Consider the following 27979-nt stretch of genomic DNA (forward strand, 5'->3'; position numbering starts at 1 on the left):
ATTTCTATGTGTTAATTAATACTGAGAACTAGTGGCCTTTTCTTGTATTCTGACTACGCTGGGTGCTGTTGGCGACCTTCTCCAAGTGATGGCAAAGCAAAGATTGTGTGTGTGCCTATGACGAAACATCCAAACAGTAACTATATCAGATTCTTTCAGCGCATGGTCTTTGTAAAACCTTTTCCAACCAGAAGTGGTAAGCACATACATCTTGGAAGTCCAGAAAACGAATTTCATTGGATACTCCTTCCCTTCCGGGTCGTATGTGATGACCTGGATTCCCTTGTTGACATCCTCATGTTCCTTGAGCAGTGGTATGAAGGATTTTCCAACATGATTCTTGTTCAAGCTCAGCCTTATTTGATTATCCTTCAAATCAGTCTCCGTCAACTGCTTTGAATAAGGCCTGCTACATTCGCCAATGAGGTGGGCCAAAGTTGCGACCGGAGGGATATTTGGGGGTTGATACTTGTCTAACATTATCATCTGACCTCTCTTTCGGGCTGTTTCTTGCTTGTCTTTGCCTTTAAGCTGACGAAGAACCTCTCTTCTCTTTTGTTCCAAATCAGGAGCACTGCTCCTAAATGAAGCAAGTATGAAAGCAGCATTAATGTCGTTCTCTTTCAAGAATCCTTCATTCAAAATTTCTTCAATGGATTTGGACTTGTTGTCTTTATGGTCTTTCTTCATGCTTCTATGAAAAGAAATAAAAGGCGACGGCTTTATTCACATTCATGTATAACCCACATTTATACACAATTGAATTCTTGTTTGGGAAAAGGTGTTGTTTGATTAGAACTCTTAACTAGGTAATGCACAAGTACGCAGTTATGAATCAAGTATGGTTGGGTTATTTTTATTTAATTTCGTGCATATTTTAATGCTCAGGTGGAACTCTCTATTACTATGACCAAAACCAGATTGTGTCACTGCGAAACCCAAACTCTGAAGAAAAGGGGGTGGAATTGGAAAATAACTGTCTTTTTTAATGGTAGGAGAGAAATAATAGAAAACAATCAATTTGTATTTTTCCTTCCCTCCAAATTCAATCCTTTTATGCTGCTTTATCATCCATTTACTTTAAGACATTTATTCTTCGAAAATTGCTTTCTTTTAAGAGTAATTACTCTTGTGCTACTCTTTGCAGCTTTATTACTAACATGATTGTTGGTAATATATTTATCGAAAATGTGATTGTTGGAAAAATGACATTACATCATAAGAAAATATTGAACAAAATCACATTACAGTTTTGGGTTTGGAAACGTGATAAATAGAATATTAATTTACAAAATTATCTTTATGTATAATAATATAAAACTAAATAATTTACATTCACCTAATCAAAATAAGAACAAGGAGAATCACAGGCTTGGAATATATAGTTTTCTCTACGATATATGCATGCAGGCACACACCGTAGAGACAAATCCAAAACACTCACAATTAAAGCATCATTGAATCACCATGGCTGCTGTTCTCGCCCTCTGGGGGCAACCAACCCAATAGTTCAGGTTCCCACCTCTCTCCCCACTGTAAGCATCTAATGCCAGTAGTAGTCATGAATGCCAAAAGCAAACTCAATAGTAATATCAAGAAATAGAAAACTTTTTGAGAGACAAGTAAGTATTGCACTTCAAGAAAATTGATTGCCAATAGCACTTGGTTGTAATGATACAAATTTAAAATCGGATGATTCACCATACATCTACACAAAAGTACATGTCAAATAATAAGCAAGACTTATCATAAGAACAAGGTACCATACAAATAGTTTAAAATGCTTTTCTATAGACAACATGTACATCCCATGACTATGACATAACCTAATTGATAATTACATCTCTCTTCTTATAGAAAACAAGATCCTATCTTCAATCCCCTTTGCAAGAATTGCCCTTTGCAAAAGCCAGATTCAAACATTGCCTAAAAATCAGTTGGAAAATACATAAAAATAATTGATATTCTCATTTTTCAGGTTTTTTTTTCCTTCATATTTTTTTAAAAAATCTACACCACTTGTGTTCTGGTCTTGATTACTAAAATGCACTTCTATATGAACTCAATATTTCATCATTATCATCAGTTTCATTGGACTTTAAAGCACTATGGTCTTCAGTAACATCTGCTCCTTGATCTTTGAATGCTACATCCTCATCCTGCTCAGCTTTTGCTGCTTCATCCTGCAAGCACGTCAACCAGAAAGAGGCAATATTTAATGAGATAGCTACAGAGGATAGAAAGAATGTAGCCAAAATATTAATCCATCATCTAAGTTCCCCTATTAAACTGTCATAAGTCATAACTGTGATTATCCCACCACCATCCAAAGAAAAGAAAAATCAAAAGTGGAACATGGTCGTGATTAGCATGCAGGACAAATGTGAGCCATGGTGTAAAATACATGAAGCAAGTAAGAGAATCTGACTGGCATTCTCCAGATTCAATGACTAAGACAAAAGGATTGGATAGTTTTTTCCTAAATAATTTGTTGTGTTTATCACCTTCTAATTTCTCAACAATTCTGTAATAGCTAACTCTTCTAAATTCATAGAGCTCATTCCCACAAATTGATTCAAATTCCTTTGGCAGGACATAACAACTCCTCAACATGTTCAATACACAATATTTCCTCATCAACATAGCATCATGGCAAATTACCATCCTATCGACAATAAAAACAAAGAAAAGGAAACATACATTAGTTCTGGGAGTCAACTTTACCTCTTCACGTGTAAAATCAATGGAAACATCTCCATTAGACTCCTCCTCTGCCTAAGAAACTTGCTGCAACTGCTCGATCACCATTTCAAAATAGGCATGATCTGCACAATAGTATAATAAGATTACTACACCATATTTTGTAGCATGGCAGAACTCACAATAATGAGATCAGTGAAGCACTTGACTGAAAACACAACAAAAAAGGAACTCCACCATCAGCACAACTTGCTAAAGCCTCAGAAAGTCTCAATGGATATTGACGCTCTTCATTCTTGAATTTTAACTTGATCTGATGACGACTTCTTCCAGTAAAAAGTTGTTTTATCACTAAAAAATCAGGCCCAAACTGCTGAATGGCCTAAACGATATGACAGCAGAAATCAAGTGAAAATCAGAAAATAAACTCATGCCAGAAAGTGGCAAAAGATTCCTTGGACATTCATCCCATGTCTCTTAATAATTCCTAAAATGGGATTCAAAGTAACTTTACAACATCTATTCGGTGACACATCCTCCCAACAAAAACATTTTTGCAGTACTAACCACACAAACACACACAAAATAAGAAAGACATATTATGCATTTTTCTCCTTCTGCAACATTTTCAGATATAAAGAGTAGTCGGTTTCCAATGGAAGCAAAAAAAAATTAAATAAATAAATAAAATAAAATTCTTAATGCACATACCCTATAAAATAATTCTGTCTTGTTTTGACCATCTTGCTGTGGGTTCTTTGTCCATGTAAGACTGGTAATTTAAGCAGAAAGAACTTGACTGAGCCCTACTATTCACTTGATCGTCTGTAAAACCTTGGTCTTGTTCTGAAGCAAGGGAGTTTTCTTCATTATTAGCATTTTCCGCATGAAAAGTTTTTGAGCACTGCAAAGAAAATAATATAACCAAAAACATAAATCAGTGGACTGCACATAATGTCAGAAATGATTAAAAAACAGAAAAAACAAGAAAACAAGCACCCTCATTTATAGAATTTCTTGTCACCAAAAGAGATATATCTTAATAACAATGGAAGCAATTGTTACCCAAAGCATGGTGAAGTTTAGATGAACGTAGCCTCAGCCTATTCTAACAACAGTTCCACTCAAAGTAGCATTGGTGAATTTATACAAATATATTGGGGGTCAGAGAAAAAGAGAGGTAAGTATGCCTTTAAGATGCCAAAAATTAAATTGCAATAAAAAAAATGCTACGTATTGATTGAATTGTTATGTGTTACACTAAAAGTATGATAATGGTATTGCAAAGCCTACTAGACATAAAGTTCTAGCCAGCTGCAACTCTAGTTAAAATATTCTAGTACCTTCAATTCATCAATGGTATTTTTTATGTTTTGGCATCTTTCTTCTGCATAATATGACAGATTTTGGTCAGGTAGAAGACAATAGCAATGAATCAGCAAAGATAATACAAATGACTATTCTAATGCTAAAGTTCTTTGCGTAATGGGGAAAGCATGGTAACTTTTATAGAAAAACAGAATATGTACCGCTAACTGCTCCTTGTAATCTGCAAACAAAATGATATACTTCAAAGCCACCTTTGCAAAGTCAATTTCATCCTCTGTAATGTGCAGTAAAGACTTATCCACTAGAAAAGAAAAGGGATGTTATTAATAAATAGATAAAGAATAATCCTCACAACTTTAATGTCTACAAGTTGTAATAACCAAATCTTCTCTTTTTGCGAGTTGAATGAGAAAATTTCTTAGGTCTTTCTTTTGCTGGCTGAACTGATGCTTCATTGGTTTTCTCATGCTTTTGAGCTTGTTTTTCATCAGCTATCTTAAGCTTTCGAAGAGGTTTTTCATTTTCAGCCACAGGTTTCTTTGACCTCCTAGAAGTTCTCCTCGTGGGAAATGAACTCTCCACATTATATTCGTCATCATAATTGCCATCATCATCTTTATCCTCATCTATAGCAGAGCTACCGGGAAGTCCAGCGGCTGGGCCATCATCATTGCAAGTCCCATCCTCATGATCAACAACAATCTGAGGACTAGTCACCTGCTTTCTCAACTGCTTTGTTGCTTTGTCATTTTCATTCTCCTCCTCTCCAATGGAAGATTGTTTGGGCTTTTGAGAAAGATTTGATACTAGAGAGGCCTTCCTTTGCCTGATGTTAGAACTCTGAGTACCAGTTGAGGAAACATAAACAGGATAGCATCACATAAAGCAAATTCAAAAGATTTTTATCCAAGTCCAAGATTATATACAGGAGAAAGACGTGCAGGAAAAGTTTTACCACTTTTTTAAGGCATGCCAGGAACATCTCCAGAAAGGGCAACACCTGAGTTAGAAGCTTCTGTGAGGTTTACCAGTTCCTCATTCGCTGGAACTTCAGAGGTAGAAGGATCTTTAGGAATAAAAGCACGTAAATCCATGGGTGAGCAATCAGGAACATCATCAGGTGGAAAGTCAGAAATTGAGCTCTCTCCAATCATAGTTTCTGAAGGATCAAACTGAGAATTTGGAGGATGCACAACAGAATCCACACAGCAGGTTGCAAGGTGACTACACTAATTTGTAACATGGGCTTGGGTTTGAATTTCCCAGCACGCCGTCCTAAAAATCAACAAGGGTTTCATAAAGACACAAAAAACACCCTGCAAGAAATTAGGAATATTCATAGTAGCTAATCTAGCACGTACCAGAAGCAATGATCCCAGCAGACGTAATATCAGGAAAGGCTCCTCCTTCCTGAAATTAATCAATACTCTAACCAAATTAATACAAGGTAGTAATTGCAAATGAGAAAGACTATAAATTTTTATAGGAGTACTAATATTCACCTGTTTCCCTGTTCTTTCATCATCAATTTGAATGCCTCCATTGTTATTAGAAGATTGAGTAATAAATTGATCAAGACATTCCAACCCAAAAAATATGTCTGCATTCTGAAAATTAACATCAATATGTTAACCATGAACTGAATAATTTGAACCCGAATTCAAAAAAAAAAAAAAACATTGTACTGAATACGCCAATACTATGAAGGAGAGATATAGCAAATATCTTTTCTTTTACCTCCCCAACTGATCTTCCTACTCTAGAATATGAATCATCACAACCATTGGAAACTGCAACCTCTGCAGGCAAAGAATCAGGGATGGCCACTCGGGAGGGTTTCACAACTAGTGAGCTCCTACTCTCATGTACAACATCGGTAGGCTGGACAGCATGAACTGCATCAGGGAGTTTTGAAGGGATTGAGCCAGATATTCCATCTTTAGCTTTACATTTAGCCTTGGGTCGAAACTTGGCACCACCTCGAGCTGCCAAAAACATTCAATATTTAATTTAAACGCCCAAAAAACAAACCAACTTTTGTTTTTTCCGAAAGAAGAAGAAAAAGCAATTTCTTTTCTTGTGTTAGAAGTGGCTCATCCAAAATAATATCAGAATCGTCCATATCAAAATATGGTGGTTAACTGAGGCTCCGCCGATATTCGCCGGCTTTGGGTGGTGGTTGCTGGCTTGTTAAGGGCGGACAGTTTGTGTCTTGTGGGTACTTTTTTTTTCCTTTTTTTAATGATGGGTTTTATAGGTGTTGACCATAACACTTTTTTGACTACCACACACTATAAAACGCAGCGCTTTTTTGTTACAACTGGGAAAAGCGAAAAAAGGGATAAAAAAATCGTAAGGAAAATGGGAAGCGATAGGAAGTTGAAGGAAAAGAAGAGCAAGAAGCGATCGACATACTCTTCTTCTTCTGCATCTGAAGGTTCGCTCGAATTTTCAAATCAATTTTTTATTGTTTATCTTTTTCTCCTTTGAATAGCTTTTCATTTCCTTGATAGATTTTTTCCTTTTTTTTTTGTTTTGGATGATTATATTTGGGTTTACCTTAAAATTGCAGATGAAGGAAGGGAGAAAAGGCAAAGAAGAGGAGAGGAAGAGGAGTGGAAAAGCAGGAAAAAGGATAGCAAGAAAGAGAAGAGAAAGGACAAGAAATCTCACAAACACTCTTCTGATAAAGGTTTTATGCTTATTAAGTTCAAAATTATCCCTTTTTTTATTGGTTTCATTATTGGTCTTTGTTGAGCATGAGTAGCATTTTCTTGATGCGGCAAAAGTTTGAATTAATGGGTTATAGCTTTCTTATATTTTTGGTATGGTTTGCATTGTATTTGTTGACTTAAAAATTTTAAAATTCAATTAAGAACAGTAAAGCTTTCTCAGGAGGGGGAAAAGGAACAATGAGTATTCAATCATGAGTTAAGATATTTATTCAGCTGCTATTCCTCGATATGGAATTTAGCTTGAGCATCTTTTGCCTATTAATAAAGGGGGGATTTCTGAGGGCAATCCCACAACATTTGTAGAAGTGACAATTCAATTGAGATAGCAACACTCACACACACTAGAATCAATGTCATCAAGAAATTTGTTTCTTAAAACTTTGGTTGTAAAGGTGTTGATGCTCTTTAGAAGCATTCATCTGCATTAAGTTTCTGACAAGCTTTTTAGCTTCTTTGCTCTTGTTGGAAGTTGGAGCATATATGATTATGGGAAGACATCAGGTGAGAGAGTATGGAAAAATGTATTGCAATTAAAAGTAAAGTATGCTATCCAAAATTTCTAACTTTTCGTGAGTTCATGACTTAAAAAGTGTAAGTTGATGGTGAGAGATCACCACGGTAATTCACTTCCAATGACTGAATTTGAAGGATTGATTTGCTTGCATGAATATTATATTTAAAATATTTACTAATCAAATTCTGATAAATTTATTGTTTGAGAATAGCAGTGAATATGGAACTATGTCTTTCTATTGCATGAAGTCAATCTTCTGTTTGTAGGGTGTGATCAATTTTTCTTGTACCAATTTTTTGAAATATGCTTCCAATATTTGCTAAATCTTTAGCAATGGTCTTTTGTGCTAGTGCTTGAGAAACTACAGTTGATCTAGCCTCTGCGTTTCTTTTCTCCTGCATTGTGCAAAATAGTTATATCACATTGACATACTTTGCTTGATTCAGAGAAGAAGCCAAAGGAGAAGGGCAAACGTAAACATCACAAAGGTGACCGCACCTTGGTGAGTCCTCTTGTTCGTATTTTCGAAGTCAACATTGATATTTATCAGATTGTAGTTTTAAGTTATAGTTTCCTTCTACTGCTGCACCTGGTAATGACATGTTTCTCTGTAAGTCTTCAAGAATTAGATCTTTCTAAATGCACATGATGTCAAAATGGAGGCATGTGGGGGAATTTAATGTAATATAATTTGGCCATGTTGCTTTCATACTTTTTGTTGTGTGTGTGTATCGGGGAGGGGAGGGTGTTCAAAACAAAAGGCATAATTCTTTATTTAAAGCTTCGAAATTATCATCTGTCCTCTCTCGTTCCTGAGAGGAATATGAAAAACACATATACTATGAATTCTCGCTACATGTAGAAGGAATTGTGGTGGTGCTAGATGCCAACCACTTTTCATGCTGCACTGCTGGATGCTTTGAATTCAACTCAGCTGCTAGATGTCATATTGGTACTGTTTTTTATATATGTTCTGCAATTAAGTTAATATGTTCTGAAAATAAATTTCTAATTTTTGCTGGCAAACAGAAAAGCAAATTTTTTGAGGGATGGGGGTGGAGAGATGATCAATAGTCCTATCCAATGTATTGATCAATTAAGACAGCTACATTATGTATTCAGTTGAATTTTGCTTTGTCAAAATAGGTTGGCAAGATTCAATAAGTTGGTAAAATTGAAGGGCAAAAAATTAAGCTTTTCATCCCTGAATATTTATAGTTTCAAATGTTTCATTTACTACATGCTTTGTACTTTATTCCTTTGGTCTTAGGGGTTATATAGTTTAACTTCTTCTATAAGAATGCAATAATTATCTTAGACATACCTTTAGTAATGTACAAAAAGAATATAGCCATGCAACAATAAAAAAAACAATAAAACTATCAAATTGAGGTTAAATTTTCATCTAACTTTCCACACTTCTTCTATTGGAATCAAGGAGGAAAACCTTTGAAATATTAAACCATAGGTTGTTAAGTGAAATGTTGAAAGTCAAAGCCTCAAGCTGGCCATGAGTGCCTGATTCCTCCCTTTGCTTTGGTTCTTGTTTGAATGGTTCAGATTCAATTTTTTTTTGTTTGATGAATGCTGACTGATGTATATGGCTGTGTAATTAGTTTGCCAATGATTAGGATTTGGCTGTATATTTTTGAGGGATCATGATGCTGTGAGTAAATATGGATTGTGTTTCAGGGGGATTTTGGGGAATGTACAGTGGGCATTTGCTCTGAAATTTGTGTAACAGAGCTCTGGCCATTTTGTTTCTTAAGGGTAGGATTTTATGCAAATGAGTTTCACATCAAAACTCATAGGCCTGAAATCGTCCCATGCCTGGTTTGGGTTGTTGCCCCCAGGTTGTTCAATGGAATTATTAAATTTCAAAATAAAAAAAAAAGAAGTGAACTGTTGAAGTCGTAGGGTCATGACTAGACATGCATGAGTATCTTATGTCTATATAACATTTGCCTGCATATACAGCTGGTGGATTTTGTGTGGGAGTGACATTTAAAAAAGGGTTTTTGTTTAATTTGTTATTTGCTGATGTTATTTAATTCATTCCTGCAGAAACATTTCCAAGAGCTATCCAATGATGACTATTTTTCTAAGAATAATGAATTTGCTACCTGGCTGAGAGAAGAGAAACATGTGTTTTTCTCTGATCTTTCGTCTGAGTCTGCCCGAGAATTATTCTCAGACTTTGTTATAGACTGGAATAACCAGAAGCTCGGATCTCAATACTATGAAGGCATTGCAAGTGGCCCGCGGACTGCACATAACTGGAAAATCAAACAGTAGGGAGGGAAGAGAAAAAACTTTCAACAGCTTGATCCCTACTTGTTTTCTTATGTTTTTGTTCCTTCCTTTTGTATATGCTGATTTGCAGTCTAGTGTGGGATGAATTTTGTAGTTTTGCAGTGTGCATTTGCATAGTTGCATCAGTAGAAATATTTCTAATCTTTTGCTCATAGATTTTCCATGAAAATTACTGTGAAAGCCTGAGAGTATGGCAAAGAAGTTATTTAACCCCCATTGTTTAGCCTCTTCATCAAGCTTCTGGCTTTTTTTTTCCCTACTTATGTTATCAGGGCATATGTTTACAGGGGTTTATTTTGGAGAGCAGAGCAATGACTAAAGCAGAAATGATATGTCTGATAAAAATCATCAAAATAACTACTTCAAAACTACCTCCTAGAAGCACACATGTCCCATTTTTCCCTTGTATGCATAGGCCCTTGAAAGGAGAGGTTGGAAATTAAGATTAACCTCTTTTCTTGCTGCTATTGTTTTAAATAAATCTTAAAGTACACTGAGTCAAATGCTTGTGCTCTCATAGATTGCTTATACATTGCTCCATCTTGAGTTTTTAGGTGGTTTCAAGTTGAGCTGCTGCTCATCCTCCCCTAGGGGGAAGACATAAACAACTGGATAAAAGCCTGTTTGTGTTCATCCAATCAAGCTCCTTTGATCACTGCTGCTCCTACCAATCTAAGAGTTAAAGTTGGTTACGTAATTGAGCTGAGCTCAACTTCAGTGAAACTCAGTCAATTTAGGCTTGGACAATACGAAATACGTAAGGTGGAGCCAAGAAACAGTTAAGAAAGGTTGCCAAGAGACACATATTGAAAAAAGAGTATTAACATCCCTGGCATGGAAGACCAACTTTTAGATCTTAGAGAAACCAGTTGTGTGTCTAGTTACAGGGACGGATTCGATGAAGTTATGCTTAGGGTGCAAATGACTTGAGGAACCTTTTTATGCGGTTGGGAGGATAGGAGGGCTGTATGGTTGTCTGCTCCAGCTTCTTTGGATGAAGTCTACCAGGGTGTTTCAGTTGCTCAAGAAATAAACTGGGATTGTTTCCTAAGAAAGGACTTCTTCTTTTCCAATTTGATAGTCATGATTAATAAAAATGATCTAAAATATTAATACATTTTTAATAATTTATAAATATATTTAACTAGTGATTATCACGCCTTTTTTGAGAGATTGAGGTCCAAAATTAGATTCCAACTCTTTCTGTTATTTTGCTGCAAATCAAACCGAAGACTTTCCATAATATATATATATATATATATTTATTTATTTATTTATATATAAAAAGGTGAAAAAACTGAAATTCAAGCCTCCACCCTCCAAAAGCCCAAACCAAGGGAATTGACCGTTGTTATTTCTCTTTCTTCCAAAAACCAACAGAGCTGGCTATTCGCTGCTGCAGAAACCTTCTCAAATCAAAACTGCCATTACCCACCACTGCTCTCTACACCCTTCCCTCCCTAACCCGTTTTCAACTTCACGCCATCTTCTCGATTCAATGCCCAGCAAAAGAAGAAGAAGAAAAACCCGGAAACCATGCCACCATTTCCCTCTCAAACCACCCTAACCCCGAAATCTCATGCTTTTACCAGAAGGGTTTCTCTCAAATCACCCGAGAAACCACTGGCAAAGCCTTACATGCACTTTGCATCGAGGGTTTAGTCCCTCTAAGTGTGTTTTTGACTAATACATTGATCAATATGTACTCGAAGTTTGGTCTTATTGATTACGCTCGGTACCTGTTCGATCATTTGTCTGTTAGGAATACTGCTTCTTGGAACACTATCATGTCCGGCCTTGTTCATGTTGGTTTATATGGAGACGTGATGTTTTTGTTCTGTGAAATGCGGCGTTTTGGTGTTTGGCCTTCCGGGTTTCTGGTTTCGAGCTTGATAACTGCTTGTGATAGGTCGGGTTGTATGTTTATTGAAGGGATTCAAGTTCATGGTTTTGTTGTTAAAATTGGTTTGTTATGTGATGTGTTTGTGGGAACTTGTTTGTTGCATTTTTATGGAGCTTACAAAAGAGTTTTTGATGCGCAAACGCTCTTTGAGGAGATGCCAGAGAGGAATGTTGTTTCTTGGACTTCATTGATGTTTGGATATTTAGATAATGGAGATTTGGAGAATGTTATTCATTTATATTGGGAAATGAGGGAAGAAGAGATTGCTTGTAATGAGAACACATTTGCTACTGTGCTAACTGCTTGTTCGTTGCTTGAAGATGAATCATTGGGTCTTCATGTTTTTGGTCATGTTGTAAAGTCTGGTTTTGAAAATAAAGTTTCTGTTGCTAACTCTCTCATATCTATGTTTGGTAGTTTAGGGAGTCTAAAAGAGGCCTGCTATGTTTTTAGTCACATGGATGAACGGGACACAATCTCGTGGAACTCAATAATTTCTGCACATGCTCAGAATGAACTTTGTGAAGCATCGCTGAGATTTTTTCGTCTGATGCGTCATGTTCATGAGAAAATAAATTCTACTACTCTTGCAACTTTGCTTTCTGTCTGCAGTTCAGTAGATCATATGAAATGGGGCAGAGGAATTCATGGTCTAGTTGTTAGGTTGGGATTGGATTCAAATCTTTGTATATGCAATTCACTTTTAGGTATGTATTCTGAGTCTGGAAGGTTGGATGATGCAGAATTTGTCTTTAAAGAAATGCCAGAGAGGGATGTAATTTCTTGGAATTCCATGATTACCGGTAATGTTAGAGATGGGAGGAGCCTAGATGCCCTAATATTATTGATCAAAATGCTTCAAATGAAAAAGGCAACTAATTATGTGACTTTTACAAGTGCATTGGCAGCTTGTTCAAACGCTGCATTTATTGATGAAGGAAAGATTGTGCATGCCCTTGTAATTCTTACAGGTCTGCATGAGAACTTGGTTGTGGGAAATGCATCAGTTACAATGTATGCAAAGTCTGGTATGATGGTTGAAGCAAAAAAGGTGTTCCGAATGATGCCCAAGCGAAATGAAGTTACTTGGAATGCACTCATTGGTGGCCATGCAGAAAATGAAGAAACAGATGAAGCGGTAAAAGCTTTTCAGTTAATGAGAGCAGAAGGTATAAAAACGGACTACATTACAGTGTCAAATATTCTGGGTGCTTGCTTGACCCCTGATGATTTACTGAAACTCGGGATGCCCATCCATGCACATGTTGTTTCAACAGGATTTGAATCCAATAAATATGTGCAGAATTCCCTTATTACAATGTATGCCAGGTGTGGTGATCTCCAATCAAGTAACTACATCTTTGATGGATTACCTCATAAGAACTCTATCTCATGGAATGCAATTATTGCATCAAATGCTTGTCATGGTCTTGGCGAAGAGGTCTTAAAACATATTGTGAAGATGAGAACTGCTGGCATCGATTTAGATCAGTTCAGCTTCTCTGAAGGTCTTGCTGCTACCGCTAAGTTGGCTGTTTTGGAGGAAGGCCAACAACTCCACTGTGTGGCAGTTAAACTTGGATTTGACTCGGATCCTTTTGTTACAAATGCTGCAATGGATATGTATGGAAAATGTGGGGAAATGGATGATGTTTTAAGAATGCTTCCCCAACCAGTCAGTAGATCACGATTATCATGGAACATATTAATATCAGCTTTTGCCAGACATGGGTATTTTCAGAAGGCAAGAGAAACTTTCCATGAAATGCTAGAAATGGGGATGAAGCCTGACCATGTTACCTTTGTCTCTCTTCTTTCTGCTTGCAGTCATGGGGGCCTGGTGGATGAGGGTATTAGATATTACGCTGCAATGAGCAAAGAGTTTAATGTCCCACCAGCAATAGAACATTGTGTATGTATAATTGATCTTCTAGGACGATCAGGAAGGCTTGCTGAGGCTGAAACTTTTATCAATGAAATGCCTGTCCTGCCAGATGGTCTTGTCTGGCGGAGCTTGTTGGCTTCATGTAAAATCCATGGCAATTTGGAACTTGGGAAGAAAGCTGCAGAACATCTTTTTGAGTTGGACCCATCAGATGACTCTGCATATGTTCTATATTCTAATATTTGTGCAACTACTGGGAAATGGGGGGATGTAGAGGATGTAAGGAGTCAAATGGGGTTGTATAACATAAAGAAGAAACCTGCGTGCAGTTGGGTGAAGTTGAAGAACCAGGTGGGTTCGTTTGGAATGGGGGACCAAACACATCCTCAGACCATTGAAATATATGCGAAGTTGGGAGAGCTTAAGAAAATGATTAAAGAAGCAGGTTATGTTCCTGATACTAGCTATGCATTGCAAGACACAGATGAAGAACAAAAGGAGCATAATCTTTGGAACCACAGTGAGAGACTTGCCCTTGCATTTGGACTGATAAATACTCCAGATGGTTCAACTATTAGAGTTTTCAAGAACCTTCGTGTTTGTGGTGATTGCCATTCTGTTTACAAGTTTGTCAGTGGAATTATCAAGCGAAAAATTATATTAAGGGATCCTTACCGGTTCCACCATTTTAGTGGTGGCCAATGTTCTTGTTCTGACTACTGGTGAGAACAGCTATTTTTGAGCTCAAGCAGAATTTTACAGAATATAAAGTAAATGTGCTACTAGTGTATTAAATAGATAGGTCCAGATCCTGGCATTGATTTGGGCAACAGGCAACCTAACTGTCCAACTTGAAGGTACCGATAAGATCTCAGCTATTCATTTTTCTGAGAATATGGTTTGAAGACTCTTCATGTTCTTGTTGTTTAATGAGTTTCAAATTTTTAATGTTGATTTTGTTTTGTTGGTTGATTGGTTGAAAGGAATTGAAGATCTGTTTATTGGATTGGTGACCTTATTTTTGAATTCAACTGAGAACAGTAAAACATACTTAGGAGGGAAAATTACATAAGAGAACAGCAAATTTCAATATTGAGTTGTGCATTTGCCATTTTGATGAGCTTAAAGTATCTGCTATTTCTATATATGGCATGTAAAGTACCTTATGCCTTGTGATAAAGGCGGCATCTCACCTAATTTAATTGAGACTGTCATGCACACATGCACCTGGCACTTGTAGGCACATGCGCTAAGACACTCTAAAATAATGCTGTCATAAAATGTGTTTCATTGTGCATTGATTGTGAAGGTGTGAATTTATTTGTGTACCATATGTTTAGATGCCTCTGGTTTATGTGTTTATTTGCATTAAGTTTTTAACAGATTTATTAGGTTCCTTGCTTCTGCTGAAAGTCGGAGAACATATGAATTTTGGAAGGAACACATTAGATGAGAGAATATTGATTGATTGACTGAAATTAAGAGAGAAGAACATTATTCTAAAATTTTAACTTTGTTTTTGTTCATTAATTAAATAGTTTGTTCATCAGAAGAGACCATCGCAGGAATTTGCTTCCAATGATCGAGGGAATGATTTACATGCAACATTGTAGTTAAACTATTACTAATTTATCGTTTGAGAATTGTAGCGAATCCAACTCTGCGCTTGAATTAGATCTGGTCTACGAGCATTGTTTTCTCTGCAAGGTGAAATTTGAGTTAGGTTATTGTATTTTGTAAATTGAAATAGTTAGTTAATAGGCTGAAAGTAATAAATCATTTATCCAGACCTTTGTAAAATACTTTGGCAGGGGGAGCTACTTTTTGGAGATGTGCATGCTAGTTATCTCATTTTAGTATTTACAGAAGAACCTATTCAGCTGAGATAGTTATGCACACACATTCACTACGATCAGTTCACCCACATAAGTGTTTCAATCAATCTTGGCTTTCTAGCTGTTGTTTGTTTAAACTATATATTTACATGGCTTTGGTTGGTGTATTCATCAGCATTGGGGTTTGAATGTGGTTATTTTCCCTTGTTGAAAGTTGGACAATATATGATTATTTGTAGATATCAGTTATGAATAGATCAATTGAAATTAGAAGAAAAATGTGCTATCCAACAATATTGAATTTTGGCTGGTTTAGGACTTAAAACGTAAGTTTATAATCAGAAACCCACAACAGCACATTCTTTTCCATTTGATATATTATTTTATTCTTTTGAATTGTAGAGTTAAAATGCTTGCAAATAGAATTCTGATAATTTTATTTTCTGAGAATTGTGGTGATTATCCACACGGCTTTGCGTTGCATTTGGTCCATGACTCCATCTGTTTTGTTTGTTGAATGCCTTATTTCACTTTATCATGTACCAAAATTTGGAGTTATGCGTTGAATATTTGCTAAATGTTTAGCAATGTTCTTTTCTGAAAATGATTGAGAACTGCAGTTGGTCTGCATTGCTTGTCTCTTGCACTATGCAAAACCAATATATCACAGCACACTGTGGTTGACTCAAGGATAAGTAGAAGAAGCACAAAAGTGAACATTACAAAGGGTGACCATCACATGGTGAGTCATGTTCAACATTAAAGAATTTAACCTTTATTTTTATCAAATTTTAGTTTTTAAGTCTTTTTATCTATTTACTGCAGCCCCTGATTTTGATGTGTTTTTCACCATCTTTTCAAATATTAGTTCATTTCTTAAGGCATATGATGTCAAATAGAGGTTTGTGGGTAGAATTGAATCTATGTACTTGGACATATTGCTGCTTTTGTAGTTCACTGTTTAAAGCAAAGTAAGGATTCTGATGAACATTTAGATTTTAGGATTGTTTGTATTCTTGAGGAATCTAAAAAACACATATATTATGAATACTGACATGTGGAGAATTGTGGTACTGCTGGATGCCATAATATGTATGCCATCTTTCATGCCTTCATGCTGTGCTGGATGCTCTGAAAGTAACTTAGTCGCTAGATGTCTTATTGGTACTGTTCTTTCATAAATTTTCTCCACTAAGTTCACACATCCCCCAGTTAATTAGGAAAGTTGTTTTAGGGGGTATGGCTTTTGGGGGNGAATTGTCTTAATTAATTAAGAAGCTGCATGATGGTTTCTTTAGCATTTTGCCTTTTTCAGAAAGGTTGATGCAATAAAGTTGCCTAATTTTGATGGGCAACTGAATAGCTGAGCCTGGTGCGGTGTGGTCTTGGTTTTGGTTTCAAGAGAAAACTCACACCAAACCAAAAATTTCGGTATTAAAATTTCTGAAGCCAATACAAACCAAACCGAAATAATTTGGTTGGTTTTGGCCTTCTTAACAAGTCCAAAAGAATTTTTACACAATTTAAACATTCTCAAAATCAAATGAAAAAATCCACATTCATGCAAATATATAAAAAATACATATCACCAAGTCTTAAAGAAAACTTATATATTTTTTAGATGAAAATATAAATATATAAAAAACTTATACAATTAAAAATAGTTTCAATATATATATTAATATATTTTTAATTATTAATATGATTTTCAGTTAGGTTTGGTTTCAAAATTTACCAAACTGAAACCATAATAAATTTTCACTCTACAACTAATCTAATCCAATCCAGGTCAGTCGGTTTGTTTTGATTTTTTGGTTTTAATCCAATCATGCTTAGCCCTACAAATTATGCTTCCATCCGTGGAACTTGTGGTTAAATTTTTTATTTTAAAAAAATACACTGTGCTTTACTATACCATTCAAAGGGTTTTATACAGTTCAAATATGAGAATGACGAGACAATTCTTATATTTTCGCCTTGAAAGATGTATCTAAAAAAAATCTTGTAGTTACAATAGTAATATTTAACTTTTCCACTCTTCTTTTATTAGGATTAAGGGGGATAAGGGGCTGTATGATGGTTTAAACCATAAGTTGTTAAGTGAAATTTGGAATTGTAGGGTTAAGACAAATTATGCATGAGTCCTATGTCTATGTATCGTTTTGCCCGCCTATAAAGCTAGTTTCTGCCTTTTTGCATGGGAGTGACATCTCAGGGTTTTGTTTGACTGTAACTTAATGTTGTTGACTTCATTTCTGCAGAGGCATGGGTTCAAGAGCTATAACAGGAGGACTGTTTCTCTAAGGACAATGAATTTGCTACTTGGCTGAAAGAAGAGAAAAATATGTTTTTCTCTGATCTTTCGTCGGAGTCTGCACAGGAATTATTCTAGACTTTGTTAAAGACTGGAATAACCAGAATCTCAGATCTCAATATTATGAAGGCAAGGCATTACAAGGAGCCCAGTGACCGCATATAACAGGAAAATCAAACTTTTGGCAATGATCCTTGCATGCATTCTTTTATTTTCCTTTCATTTTGTGTTTGCGTTTCTTTTTGGTACATATGGTAGCTCACTGGGCTTGAGATGCACAACGGGAGGTAGCTAACTCCCATCCCAGAAACCCCACCTTCCCCTTGCAAAAATTTCGAACCTGAGATGTGAAAGGAAAAGTTTCAAGCACTAGCTGTTTGGTGTTCTGCAATCTAGATTGATCTGTGTGAGTTCTGTATCTTCGCAGTATATGCTTGCCTAGTTGCACAAGTAGAGATATTTCTGATTTTTCTTTGTAGTTTTTCCATGAACACGACTGAGAAAGCCTGATAGGATGCCGGAGAAGTTATTTTGAGCCTTGTGTGGTTTCTTTCGTTTATCAAGTCCATCTTTTTACAGTGTTTTTTAATGTGATATATTTCAGATTGCTTAATTTTTCTCAGGTGATTAATTCTGAGGAGCAAGGCTGACCACTTATCGGCTGAAATGATATGATGGGTAACACATTTTCCTGCTGCTCTTGGGTTTTAAGTCAATCTTACAGCATGTTTGGCCATTCCACTTCCCTCCTATTCAAATTACTCTTTCGGTCATTGTTTGGTTCATGGAATGACCATTTTTCAGAATAAGGCAGTTGTTTGATCTTCGAATATGAATATTTTTCATCATAACTCTCTGGATACATGTTTTGCACATGAATACATTCTTTTATTATTTATTTTTAAATAATAATTATATATAGATTAAAAAAATTAAAATTGTCTATAAGTAAAAGATAATTATAATTAACAACAATTATGTAAAAAAAGACAATTAAGTTTTCAATTATATATAAGTGAAATTTTGTAATTTTAATATATACATTATTTAATACTATTAGGATTAAGAAAAGCATTTTAATGAAAACCATTCAATGCTCTTTGAATTCTTATATATCTACAAATTAGATAAATCTTATTAATATTAATAATAAAATTTAAATGATAATTTAAAAATATAATGGATAAATATGATTATTTTTGTCAATTTTTATTATAATTTTCAATTGTTTGAATTTTAATTAATTAATTAACAGAGTTCTAATGTTTATTGAATTATATTACTTGGAGTATTAATTTATATGAAACAACACTTAAAAAAAGCCAATTTATGTGAGGTTCAATAAAAACAAAAAGCGATAAAAGACCAAATAAATAAATAGAAATTAATCTATGTGAGGTTCACAGAGCGAAAAACATGTATAAATAGGAATTATGGTAAGGGGGGCAGTTGTCAATTTTGTATGTATACAATTTTACAAAGAGGGACTTAGGTGCAAATAGGAGTCTTAGAAGGGTCTAAGTGCAAAAGACAAAGATCCTCTTGGTATAAATGCATCGTCTTTTTCGACCTTAGAACAAAAAAAGAAGAGACCAAAATTGAATGAAGGTTTAATCGTGTTTTCGGTTGCAAGCATGATAGGAAAACCCTGAAACCTTAAGCTTCCATCCATGGCCACTCACTTTTCCTCATAAACTTCTCAGCCTAATGAACTTAATGGATCAAGTTTCATTTGATTGGTTGAATAGATTGTAAGATATGTTGATTTTAATTTTGGATTCTAAAATAATAAACAGCCAACTTTAGGTTGCCGCAATTCGACATTCTAGTAATTGTTTTGGTCAATGATTTTTGTAGTGGGCAATTGGTTAAGAACTTTACATGCTAAAAGAATGTTTGGTTCGCAGTATGGGAAGGCTTAGGAATAGGGCCATTCTCCTAACTAAACATGTTGTAAGAGAATTTAAAGCCTTTAATTCTGAAATTTCAAATTTTAAAAGATATGTTTGTTTATTTTGATCAATATTTAATCTATTTTCCTATGAATTTTATTAAAATTTTTCATGAACTGATAAGGTTGATTTTGTCAAATGAAAATTGGATTAAGATTTTCTTGTGAACCTTGGTGACTTTTATGGATATCTACGTGCTGAAAATCATAGTTAAAAGGCTGGATAAACCTTAGAAGATGAGCATGACCTTATAATTAAGTGAGTAAAGCCTAGTAAACTTAGTTAATTTGAAAGGAAGGACGCCTAGGTGCATGCATGTGCATAAAATTAAATATTGAAATTTCCTTATTTATGATCTTTATTTAAATTATGAGTTCCCTAAGCACACTTTGATTTCGATTTTGGGCTTGTTAGACTCGGCTTTTCAGGTAACTTGGGTTTGATCTCATTATGTAAAAAAGAAAATATTTCCGGAAAAAGATTGAACATGAAACTTGTTCTTGAAAAAAGTCTTAAATTGTTTTGACATCTATATGTATGCATATATAATCCATGTTGACTCGGCTGGTTGAGTTTTTATAGTAATCATTGTCCCTTACGAAACAACTAGTTTGCTTGTAATCGAGGTCAAAAACTTCAGAGCTCCTTTATGAATTTTTTATGATGTTTTAACATTTACGTGAGACTTGAACATCTACTTTTTAATTTTAATTTGGATAAAAAATAAATATGAATTTTTTTTGAGAAGTACAAGTGTCAAAGTTAAATTAAACTTTGAGCTTTTATGACTACATAAATAGAATTATAATAGAAATAATCCCCAATAACGTAGTGCCTAGAATTGGGGATAACTAGGTACAGTCCTTAATCCCACAAACCGCACTCAAACGTGTCTTCCATAAGCAGACTTTATTATTCAAATACTTATGTAAATACTTGTAACTATATTATTGAGTTCGATCGATGGATGCTTATTATGAATAATATCTATAAAGAAGGAACGATATTTTAGTTACAAAATCTTTTTAGAAATCTTTAACATTTTCTTTGAATAATTTTTTGAATTAAGTTTGAAATAAAATTGCGAGTATATTTAACTCACTTGCATTGATAACTTCAAAGGCATTATTATATTAAATAAATCGAATTTCCCTTTAAGTTTACAGGTAGGCAAATGGTTGATTCAATTAAAAAATTATATTAGTTGAATTAATTTATAACAGAATTAATCAAATTTGCTGTGAATATTAATTGAATGGATCGATAATCAAATTAATCAAAATTTTTTATTATTTTAAAAACCTATGTGTTATAATAATGCAGTATGTTTATATTATTATGTAAACCCATATCTTGTAATAAATGTTATGATATGTTTTATATGATATACACATATATGTTTTTATTATATAAACATATATAATAATATGTTTATATTGGTTAATTTATTAATGGTTTATATAGCAATCGGTTAATTCGGCTAATAAAACAGTTCAGTTAATTCATATATTTTTTCCGTTCTTGAAATACATTTAAAAAGAAAAGAAAAGAAAAACAAACACCAAACGAAACGCAGCGTTTTATGTGATTGATATATTTTATTAAAAAACAAGTTCCCCTCTCGTGGGTTTTTAATATTTAGACGTTTAGCGGCAAAACCCTAGAACAGAGTTTCTCGTTCTCATTAACGGTCAAACAGGAAAACCCTAGCTACTTTAACCCACGCTCCACCGCCTGTCTACACGCGCCGTCAAGTAAAAACTTGTTCAAAATGGCTGAAGAAGAGAAGGAAGAAATCAAGTCGTTTAAAGATTTACGCTTATGCGACGAATTAGTGGAAGCATGCGATAGTTTAGGTTGGAAAAACCCTACCAAAATCCAAGTCGAAGCCATTCCCCACGCGCTCGAAGGTTTCGCCGCCTTTTCTTCTAAATTGTTTTGAGGAACTTCGTTTAATTGGAATTTTTTTTTTTAATTTGGTGGATTTTCGCGTTGCAGGGAAGGATTTGATTGGACTAGCGCAAACTGGTTCGGGTAAAACAGGGGCATTTGCTCTTCCCATACTGCACGCGCTTTTAGAATGCCATTCGAAACAAGGATATAAATCTGCACCCGTGTTCTTCGCTTTGGTGCTTTCCCCAACGCGGTCTGATATCTAAAAACCTTTTAATTTCGTCGTGGAAAGGAATTTTTTTTTTTTATTGTTGAATATTATTCAGTTTAATCGGTAATTTGTTGTTGCAGGGAGCTTGCCATTCAAATTGCGGAACAATTTGAAGCTTTAGGATCTGGGATTAGTCTGAAATGTGCAGTGGTAAGCTTCCAGTCAAAAGCATACCTGATCGTTAGCCGGTTGGTTACTTTAAAATGGTTTTTGTTGTCTGTCTAATGGGATTGAGATCTTCATTTTTGACTGTTTCCTTAATTTATGCTTTACATGTCGAAAATTTTGTCTGACAGCCTCTTTTGCTACGAGGATATGTTTTTTACTGACTTTGATGATTTTGCTTCTTCATTTATACTTTTCGTAAATTAACTTATTTTGATTGCTTAAATTTTGGTTCTGAATAATTGAAAGCTTGTTGGAGGGGTGGACCTAATGCAACAACAAATTGCCCTTGGAAAGCGGCCACACATCATTGTAAGTTCATCTTTTGCTCCCTCGCTATATTCTGAAAAGTTATTGTCCTATGAAGCAATTTTGAGTCTAAAGGATTTGGGTTAAGTAGATCTATGACTTGTTGTAATTATAAAGCTGCAGATTACAGTATGATAGACAGAATTGATTGTAAGTTTCTTACTGTAACGTGTGTTGAGCCTTTTCTAAGTTGTTTATGTTCTGTGATGTAGTGACGAAGATTATGCTTGGTGGTTTTTTCAGTGTACTCATGCTTGATTTTTTTGACCATCATAATCCTTTTCTTTAATCTTGGTCTACTGGTTGACTGCACTAGAGTGGCACTCCCTTGTACGATCTTGATGTCATCTAGGCAAGCAAGGACCTCCAGTTTTCTCTTATGATTTACTTGCAAAGCATTAGGATCAGGGCTGGGGAGCTTAGGTCTTGGGTATGCCTGTGAGTTTATTTAGATGATAATAGTATGTTTTGGTGCTCATTTTGATGGAAAAACTTTCTTTAGAATTTAAAAGTTATTCCCTTAATTGTAATAACCCCCGTTAAAAATATAAACTTTTAAGAGAAACATGTTAGTAACCTGTTGTTATATGTAGCTACAATATATAGGACACACGTTTGCGATTGATGAAAAATAAGTATCTTAGAACGAAGTATACACCTGAATCTCTTATTGTGTTTATAATACTTCAATTTAATCTTTCCTTTTGTAGGTTGGGACTCCTGGACGCCTTGTGGATCACCTGACCAATACTAAAGGTTTTTCTCTTCGAATGCTGAAATATTTGGTAAGAGTTTCTTCTGCTTCTTCCTCCTTTTTGATTTTTTTATTCATTTTTCCCTTGGCATGAGTGGTTGAATTAAATATTCATGGTCATATTTTCAGTTTCAGAAAGGATTTAGGCTTTAAAATGAGCAGGTCATGTTTTGTGAAAGATTTTTTAATTTTTTTTCCACCCTTGCACTTGAGATATCCTTTCTTTACTTTTTTAGCTATATGATATGAATGCCAATGTCTTACATGGCCCTTTAAAACAGAGTCAACTATACAGCCATATTACAGTTGGTGCTTGATATAGTTTCATATGATTGACCTGGATAGAAGTAATAAAATACCTATTTTCTTACTTACATAGATCATTAACTGTTTGATATGTATGTATATTTACTGCTGAAATAATGTGCATCTATTTGGCAGGTCTTAGATGAGGCAGATAGGTTGCTGAATGAGGATTTTGAGAAAGCACTTGATGATATTTTGAATGTTATTCCTCGTGATAGGCATACATATTTGTTTTCTGCAACTATGACCAAGAAGGTACGTGTTGAAAGGAAAAAATATTTAATGCATGTCCTTCATATACCATTTTCTATTTCAAATGATTGGTTACCATTGGTGGACATGGATTGAACTTATAAGAAAAAGGACTTGACTTTTTTAAGCTTACTAAGAATATGATCTTGAGTATAGTGTGTTGGTGCAATATGATCTATGTAGCTGACTCTATACAGTTAATTCATATCTTTGCAAAAGCAGGAAGTAGTGCGTTGGCTGCATTTCATTGCTGTTACAATTTTATACACATGATTTTTTTATCAGGAATGGAAATTACCTATATGATCCATTTTGATCATGTGGATAAGGATGCTTTTGTTCTTTCCCTTTTTATGTGGCCTCATGTAGTAATTCTCCCATCAGAGAACATGTGTTACTCCGTGTGTATCCATTTGCCCAAAAGATATTTACCAGATGCTAAAGTTCTGTATAATATTTGTTAAGACAATAGTTGTTAAGATATGTCACTTTTATTAACTTGTGAAAATGGACTACTCTTGGCAGCCTGAACATGTTATTGCCAGTGAATAATGGTCTTCTATGAAATCTGTTTTCAAAGTGATATCCTTCAAACTCAATGCAAATGTAATTTAGTCTTACTTTCCAGGTGTCATGTTTCTTCCATATTGACAAGGATAACATTTATCCATTAGTACTCGTTAACATAATGTTGGCAATTACCACATGAATAACCAAAAGGAATTATCACATGAATAACTAAAAGGAATCATGTAACTTCAAAGCCCCTAATTGATTTTTGATTCACACTATCTAAAGGGTGGGTTTTGTTTCCTTCTCGTTTTCATGCTTTGATATCTATTTTGTTAATAGAGTTTGAAAGGGTCAAACATTTAATCACAGAAAAATTTGAAGTTGAGTTTTTAATGCAAAGTTTGAAGACCCATTTGGACTTTGACTAAAAATTGGAGGGCAAGTGCCGACTCAAAGGGGTACTCACTTTCAGAGAGTAAAGCATTCATCTGAGACTTTGTCATACAGGATGTTTATTGTGGGAAAGCTGGTGCTAAAGGCAAATGGAATCCTTTAGCTAAAGTTTGACACTGTATATCTCAGTATTATTGCATAAAGATGACATGAAGCATCCATGCCATTTTAATCAAACTTATGTTGAGCACTCCTCCCATGTATAGGGAATTTATTCTTGATTTGAAGATAAAAAAAAACTGAAATGACGAGTCATGCTTAGAGCATATCTGAGAAAGATGTGCATTTACTACAAAGATTTTTCACGATTTGACCTGATTTTTACAATATTGATGTCTTTACTTTGTGGGTGAAAGTTTGACTGCAGTATTTGTGATGTTGCAGGTCAAGAAGCTACAAAGGGCATGTCTGAGAAATCCTGTGAAGGTTTGATGATGATATTTCTGCAAAATTTCTGCTTTCTTCTTTTTTATTTTTAACATTTATCAATTTGTAGTTGGTTCCTTTCTTTTAAGATTGAAGCAGCATCTAAATATTCCACCGTTGACACACTGAAGCAGCAGTATCGCTTTATTCCTGCAAAGTACAAGGTGCCTAATCTTCTTTGTGTTAAATTTCTGAATTCTGTAATTATTGGGGCTCTAATATATTGTAGATTAGGTTTGAATTCTGTCCACTCTTCTGCAGCTTATTTGGCCTTTCGTTCTGTTTCCTTTCTGCTCATTTATCATATTGTGCTGTTCAGATGGTCTGGACAAATTCAGTAAATGAGACCAAGTGGCTTGCTTTAGTGAGTTTGTTCTGCTTTCGTAACTTACCAAAAACTCTAATATTGTGTATAACTTTGCATAAAAAAAGGTTAAGCTACTAATATAATAATGATAAACATCTCAGTACCATAGTTTGGACAACCAATTTCCACACCCTATCCTCCTTTTACACCCTTTATAGCTGTATCCGGCTGTCTTCTGTTCCAGGCAATTGGCATGTCAGAAACATAGATACATACCCACACTCCAGCAACCTAGGTTATCATATGAGTTAGGCATCTTTGTCATATTTTGAAGATCAAATTAAGCTTTGAGTTGTGCTAATGGGTATGAGTTTTCATGCCATATCGTTACATATGTTGTGGTTGAATAGGGAATTTATTTTTTGTAGCTTGGAAACTAGACAGTAATTTAGCCACAGTAATTTTTTCTGTAAGTTCCAGAAATGGATGAAACATGGGGGTCTCTTCATATTGCATTTCTATGTTTTTTATGGATGTCTTTTGTTATATAGGGAATTCCTTTTTTTGTAGCTGGGCAACTAGATAGTTATCTAGCCACAGTAATATCTTTTTCTGCTGGTTCTGGAAATGATGAAGATGAAGATCTCTTCATGTTGCATTTCTATGTCCCATGTAAATCTCTTCCTTTATATATTAATTTTGCTGTGATTGCAGGATTGCTATCTTGTTTATATTTTGACCGAGATGTCAGGATGTACGTCTATGGTTTTTACTCGGACATGTGATGCAACTCGCCTTTTGTCTTATATTCTTCGGAATCTTAATGTAAGGGCAATTCCCATTAGTGGTCAAATGACCCAGGTATGTGTTTTATTTAGTTCACGTATCGATCTATAATATTGCTCTTCAAATGTGGAGTGTCCCTCTCTTCTTTGGCCTCTCCTTTTGTTTTTATTATTATGATTATTATTTGCCCACACTTTGTTGACATGATGCTTTTGACAGTCAAAGAGGATTAGAGCCTTGAATAAGTTCAAGTCTGGCGAGTGTAATGTTCTTGTCTGCACCAATGTGGCTAGTAGAGGACTTGACATTCCATCTGTGGATATGGTTATTAATTATGATATCCCTACAAACTCTAAGGTTGTACTTGCACTATATCTTTTTTCTTTGACTTGTTGCCGCATATGTTAGGCCTTTAAAATTATGCATTATGCATTCTGTTATTCTATCAAAGGCTCTGGGATTAAAAGGATAGAGTGCAAAAAAATTCTCTTTCGCTGCCTCCGTTTTTTCTTTTGTCTCTTTTTTGCTAAATTTCAAGTCGGTACAGGACTACATCCATCGAGTGGGAAGAACAGCTCGTGCGGGACGATCTGGTGTTGCAATCTCACTAGTGAATCAGTATGAGCTGGAGTGGTATCTGCAGATAGAAAAGCTTATTGGTAATTCCACAGTACCTAAATTTGTTGCTGGGACGTAGTTTGAGTAGCTTGTCCAGGAGACTAACCTTTTATGTTTTCTGTATTCCAGGCAAAAAGTTACCTGAGTATCCTGCTCAAGAAGAGGAAGTCTTGCTACTGTTGGAAAGTGTCACAGAAGCCAAAAGACTATCACAGATGGTAATCAAAGCTCCTTTTAACTTTATTTGGATTTTTTATAACCTGGATTTATAGCACCATCTTTGTGTTTCTATTATGTCTTTTGGTTGTTACTGGTCTAATCTTTTGGTCTGTGGAAGTAAAGCTAATATAAATTGGGTCTCGTGCTTATATCATATGTTTGATTGCTTTGTTCTAGCGTTTGATATGTAGCTTAATATTATTGTGATGCTGTTGAGAAAAGGCTGTGTTTCACGCTTATTTTATTTTATTTATAATTGAGAGAAGGGAGATTTGAACCCTGCTCTTTAGGTAATGAGTCAGATGCTCGAGTGCTTTTATTTCACACTGAGAGTTAGTATTTGAATCCTATGTAGAATATGTGTCGCTTTGTGGTGGAGTCGCCCTTCTGCTTGTGCTTCTGATTGTATCATACGATTTATAGTATTTTGAAGTTTAATTTAGCCCCTTTTTTGGATGACAGTTTTTCTAATTAATAAAATTTGAACATCTCTGCAGAAACTTAAAGAAATCGGAGGCACAAAGAAGAGGAGGGGTGGAGACGATGATGACGAAGATATAGAGAGATATCTAGGACATAGAGGTAAGTCCTCCAAGAAACTGAAGAAAAAATGAGACTTGGTTCCTACTTCCTACTAATATGCTGGGTTTGGGATAGCTTCAATTTTGATCCGTGCAAGATATTCGACATTACTTTTATTAAGAGGAAAATAGGAAATTGAGAGAATGAGGGAGTAATTCAATCTTTTTCCCTTTTTTGGGGCCAAGTTATTGTACAAAACTCAAATAAAATATATGATAGTAGAAACATTTGCTTGTTGGGAGTAACGGTACACTGCTAAGGTCTATCTATTTTCATTCATGTATACATACTGAGCGTACAAGAAAATAGTTACAAAGTTTGATCAATGCAGCTTTATTTGAATAAGTGATTTTTTATCAGATACTTTAGACTTCAAATGCCTCATACTAATACAACCCCCATGTAGTTTAGATTAGCTGTTAATTGCAAGCTGAAAGCTTTTACATAAATAAGAGGCCACGCATGACCTTTACTTGTTTGTTTATATCAGAATTTGGCAAAGGATTGTAACAATTTATAATCTAGCAGAATCTTATGGAGACATGAGTTACTTTTCTTCTATACCTTCAATTCTAAATGATATATATATATATATATATATATANTACTTACTACTACTATACTATATATATATATATATATATA

General features: G+C 34.8%; 3 protein-coding genes across 12 annotated transcripts; 2 read left to right on the forward strand and 1 right to left on the reverse strand.

Moving 5' to 3' along the window:
* On the reverse strand, window positions 1724-5857 carry LOC18594786. 6 transcript variants are annotated; one of them, XR_001928802.1, is made up of 10 exons: window positions 5767-5857; window positions 5532-5636; window positions 5391-5439; window positions 4985-5304; window positions 4230-4869; window positions 4044-4087; window positions 3412-3604; window positions 2950-3082; window positions 2725-2825; window positions 1724-2183 (listed from the first exon to the last, which is right to left on the reverse strand). XR_001928802.1 is itself a non-coding variant. In XM_018124753.1 (9 exons), the coding sequence occupies exons 4-7, from the start codon at window positions 5009-5011 to the stop codon at window positions 3413-3415; spliced, it is 780 nt and encodes a 259-aa protein (XP_017980242.1). In that variant the 5' UTR covers window positions 5012-5304; window positions 5391-5439; window positions 5532-5636; window positions 5767-5857; the 3' UTR covers window positions 1724-2183; window positions 2725-2825; window position 3412. The 6 variants fall into 6 exon arrangements, 1 of the variants encoding a protein (XP_017980242.1); XR_001928798.1 differs by having other exon boundaries at window positions 2938-3082; XR_001928799.1 differs by having other exon boundaries at window positions 2910-3082.
* LOC18594788 (pentatricopeptide repeat-containing protein At3g24000, mitochondrial) lies at window positions 6155-18379 on the forward strand. 5 transcript variants are annotated; one of them, XM_018124752.1, is made up of 7 exons: window positions 6155-6243; window positions 6334-6466; window positions 6602-6721; window positions 7725-7780; window positions 9343-9559; window positions 10951-15956; window positions 17476-18379. In XM_018124752.1, exons 2-6 carry the CDS (start codon window positions 6391-6393, stop codon window positions 14103-14105), a joined length of 3624 nt encoding a protein of 1207 aa, XP_017980241.1. In that variant the 5' UTR covers window positions 6155-6243; window positions 6334-6390; the 3' UTR covers window positions 14106-15956; window positions 17476-18379. The 5 variants fall into 5 exon arrangements, with proteins under 5 accessions (XP_017980241.1, XP_017980237.1, XP_017980238.1 ...); XM_018124748.1 differs by lacking the exons at window positions 6155-6243; window positions 6334-6466; window positions 6602-6721; window positions 7725-7780; window positions 9343-9559 and having other exon boundaries at window positions 11225-15956; window positions 17476-17934; window positions 18152-18379; XM_018124749.1 differs by lacking the exons at window positions 6155-6243; window positions 6334-6466; window positions 6602-6721; window positions 7725-7780; window positions 9343-9559 and having other exon boundaries at window positions 11225-14236; window positions 15835-15956.
* Window positions 21109-27679, forward strand: LOC18594789 (DEAD-box ATP-dependent RNA helicase 10). The gene is made up of 13 exons (XM_018125238.1): window positions 21109-21390; window positions 21479-21626; window positions 21725-21794; window positions 22059-22121; window positions 22829-22903; window positions 23314-23433; window positions 24781-24822; window positions 24912-24986; window positions 25844-25990; window positions 26135-26272; window positions 26463-26574; window positions 26663-26751; window positions 27250-27679. The coding sequence occupies exons 1-13, from the start codon at window positions 21252-21254 to the stop codon at window positions 27364-27366; spliced, it is 1335 nt and encodes a 444-aa protein (XP_017980727.1). The 5' UTR covers window positions 21109-21251; the 3' UTR covers window positions 27367-27679.

Source organism: Theobroma cacao, chromosome 7 (assembly GCF_000208745.1).
Source record: "Theobroma cacao cultivar B97-61/B2 chromosome 7, Criollo_cocoa_genome_V2, whole genome shotgun sequence".
Classification (NCBI taxonomy): domain Eukaryota; kingdom Viridiplantae; phylum Streptophyta; class Magnoliopsida; order Malvales; family Malvaceae; genus Theobroma; species Theobroma cacao.

What these genes read in the sequence shown, in the direction of transcription:
- LOC18594786 (XM_018124753.1), bottom strand. Translation starts at nt 5,011, where the DNA reads ATGTTCCTGGCATGCCTTAAAAAAGTG. An exon ending in TGGCATGCCTTAAAAAAGTG is followed by an intron (nt 4,870 to 4,984) that starts GTAAAACTTTTC and finishes ACTGGTACTCAG; the next exon opens with AGTTCTAACATCAGGCAAAG. An exon ending in TCGCAAAAAGAGAAGATTTG is followed by an intron (nt 4,331 to 4,409) that starts GTTATTACAACT and finishes TTTCTTTTCTAG; the next exon opens with TGGATAAGTCTTTACTGCAC.
- LOC18594788 (XM_018124752.1), top strand. Translation starts at nt 6,391, where the DNA reads ATGGGAAGCGATAGGAAGTTGAAGGAAAAGAAGAGCAAGAAGCGATCG. An exon ending in CAAACACTCTTCTGATAAAG is followed by an intron (nt 6,722 to 7,724) that starts GTTTTATGCTTA and finishes TGCTTGATTCAG; the next exon opens with AGAAGAAGCCAAAGGAGAAG. An exon ending in GCGGACTGCACATAACTGGA is followed by an intron (nt 9,560 to 10,950) that starts AAATCAAACAGT and finishes GTTGTTATTTCT; the next exon opens with CTTTCTTCCAAAAACCAACA.
- LOC18594789 (XM_018125238.1), top strand. Translation starts at nt 21,252, where the DNA reads ATGGCTGAAGAAGAGAAGGAAGAAATCAAGTCGTTTAAAGATTTACGC. An exon ending in TTAGTGGTCAAATGACCCAG is followed by an intron (nt 25,991 to 26,134) that starts GTATGTGTTTTA and finishes TGCTTTTGACAG; the next exon opens with TCAAAGAGGATTAGAGCCTT. An exon ending in GCAGATAGAAAAGCTTATTG is followed by an intron (nt 26,575 to 26,662) that starts GTAATTCCACAG and finishes TCTGTATTCCAG; the next exon opens with GCAAAAAGTTACCTGAGTAT.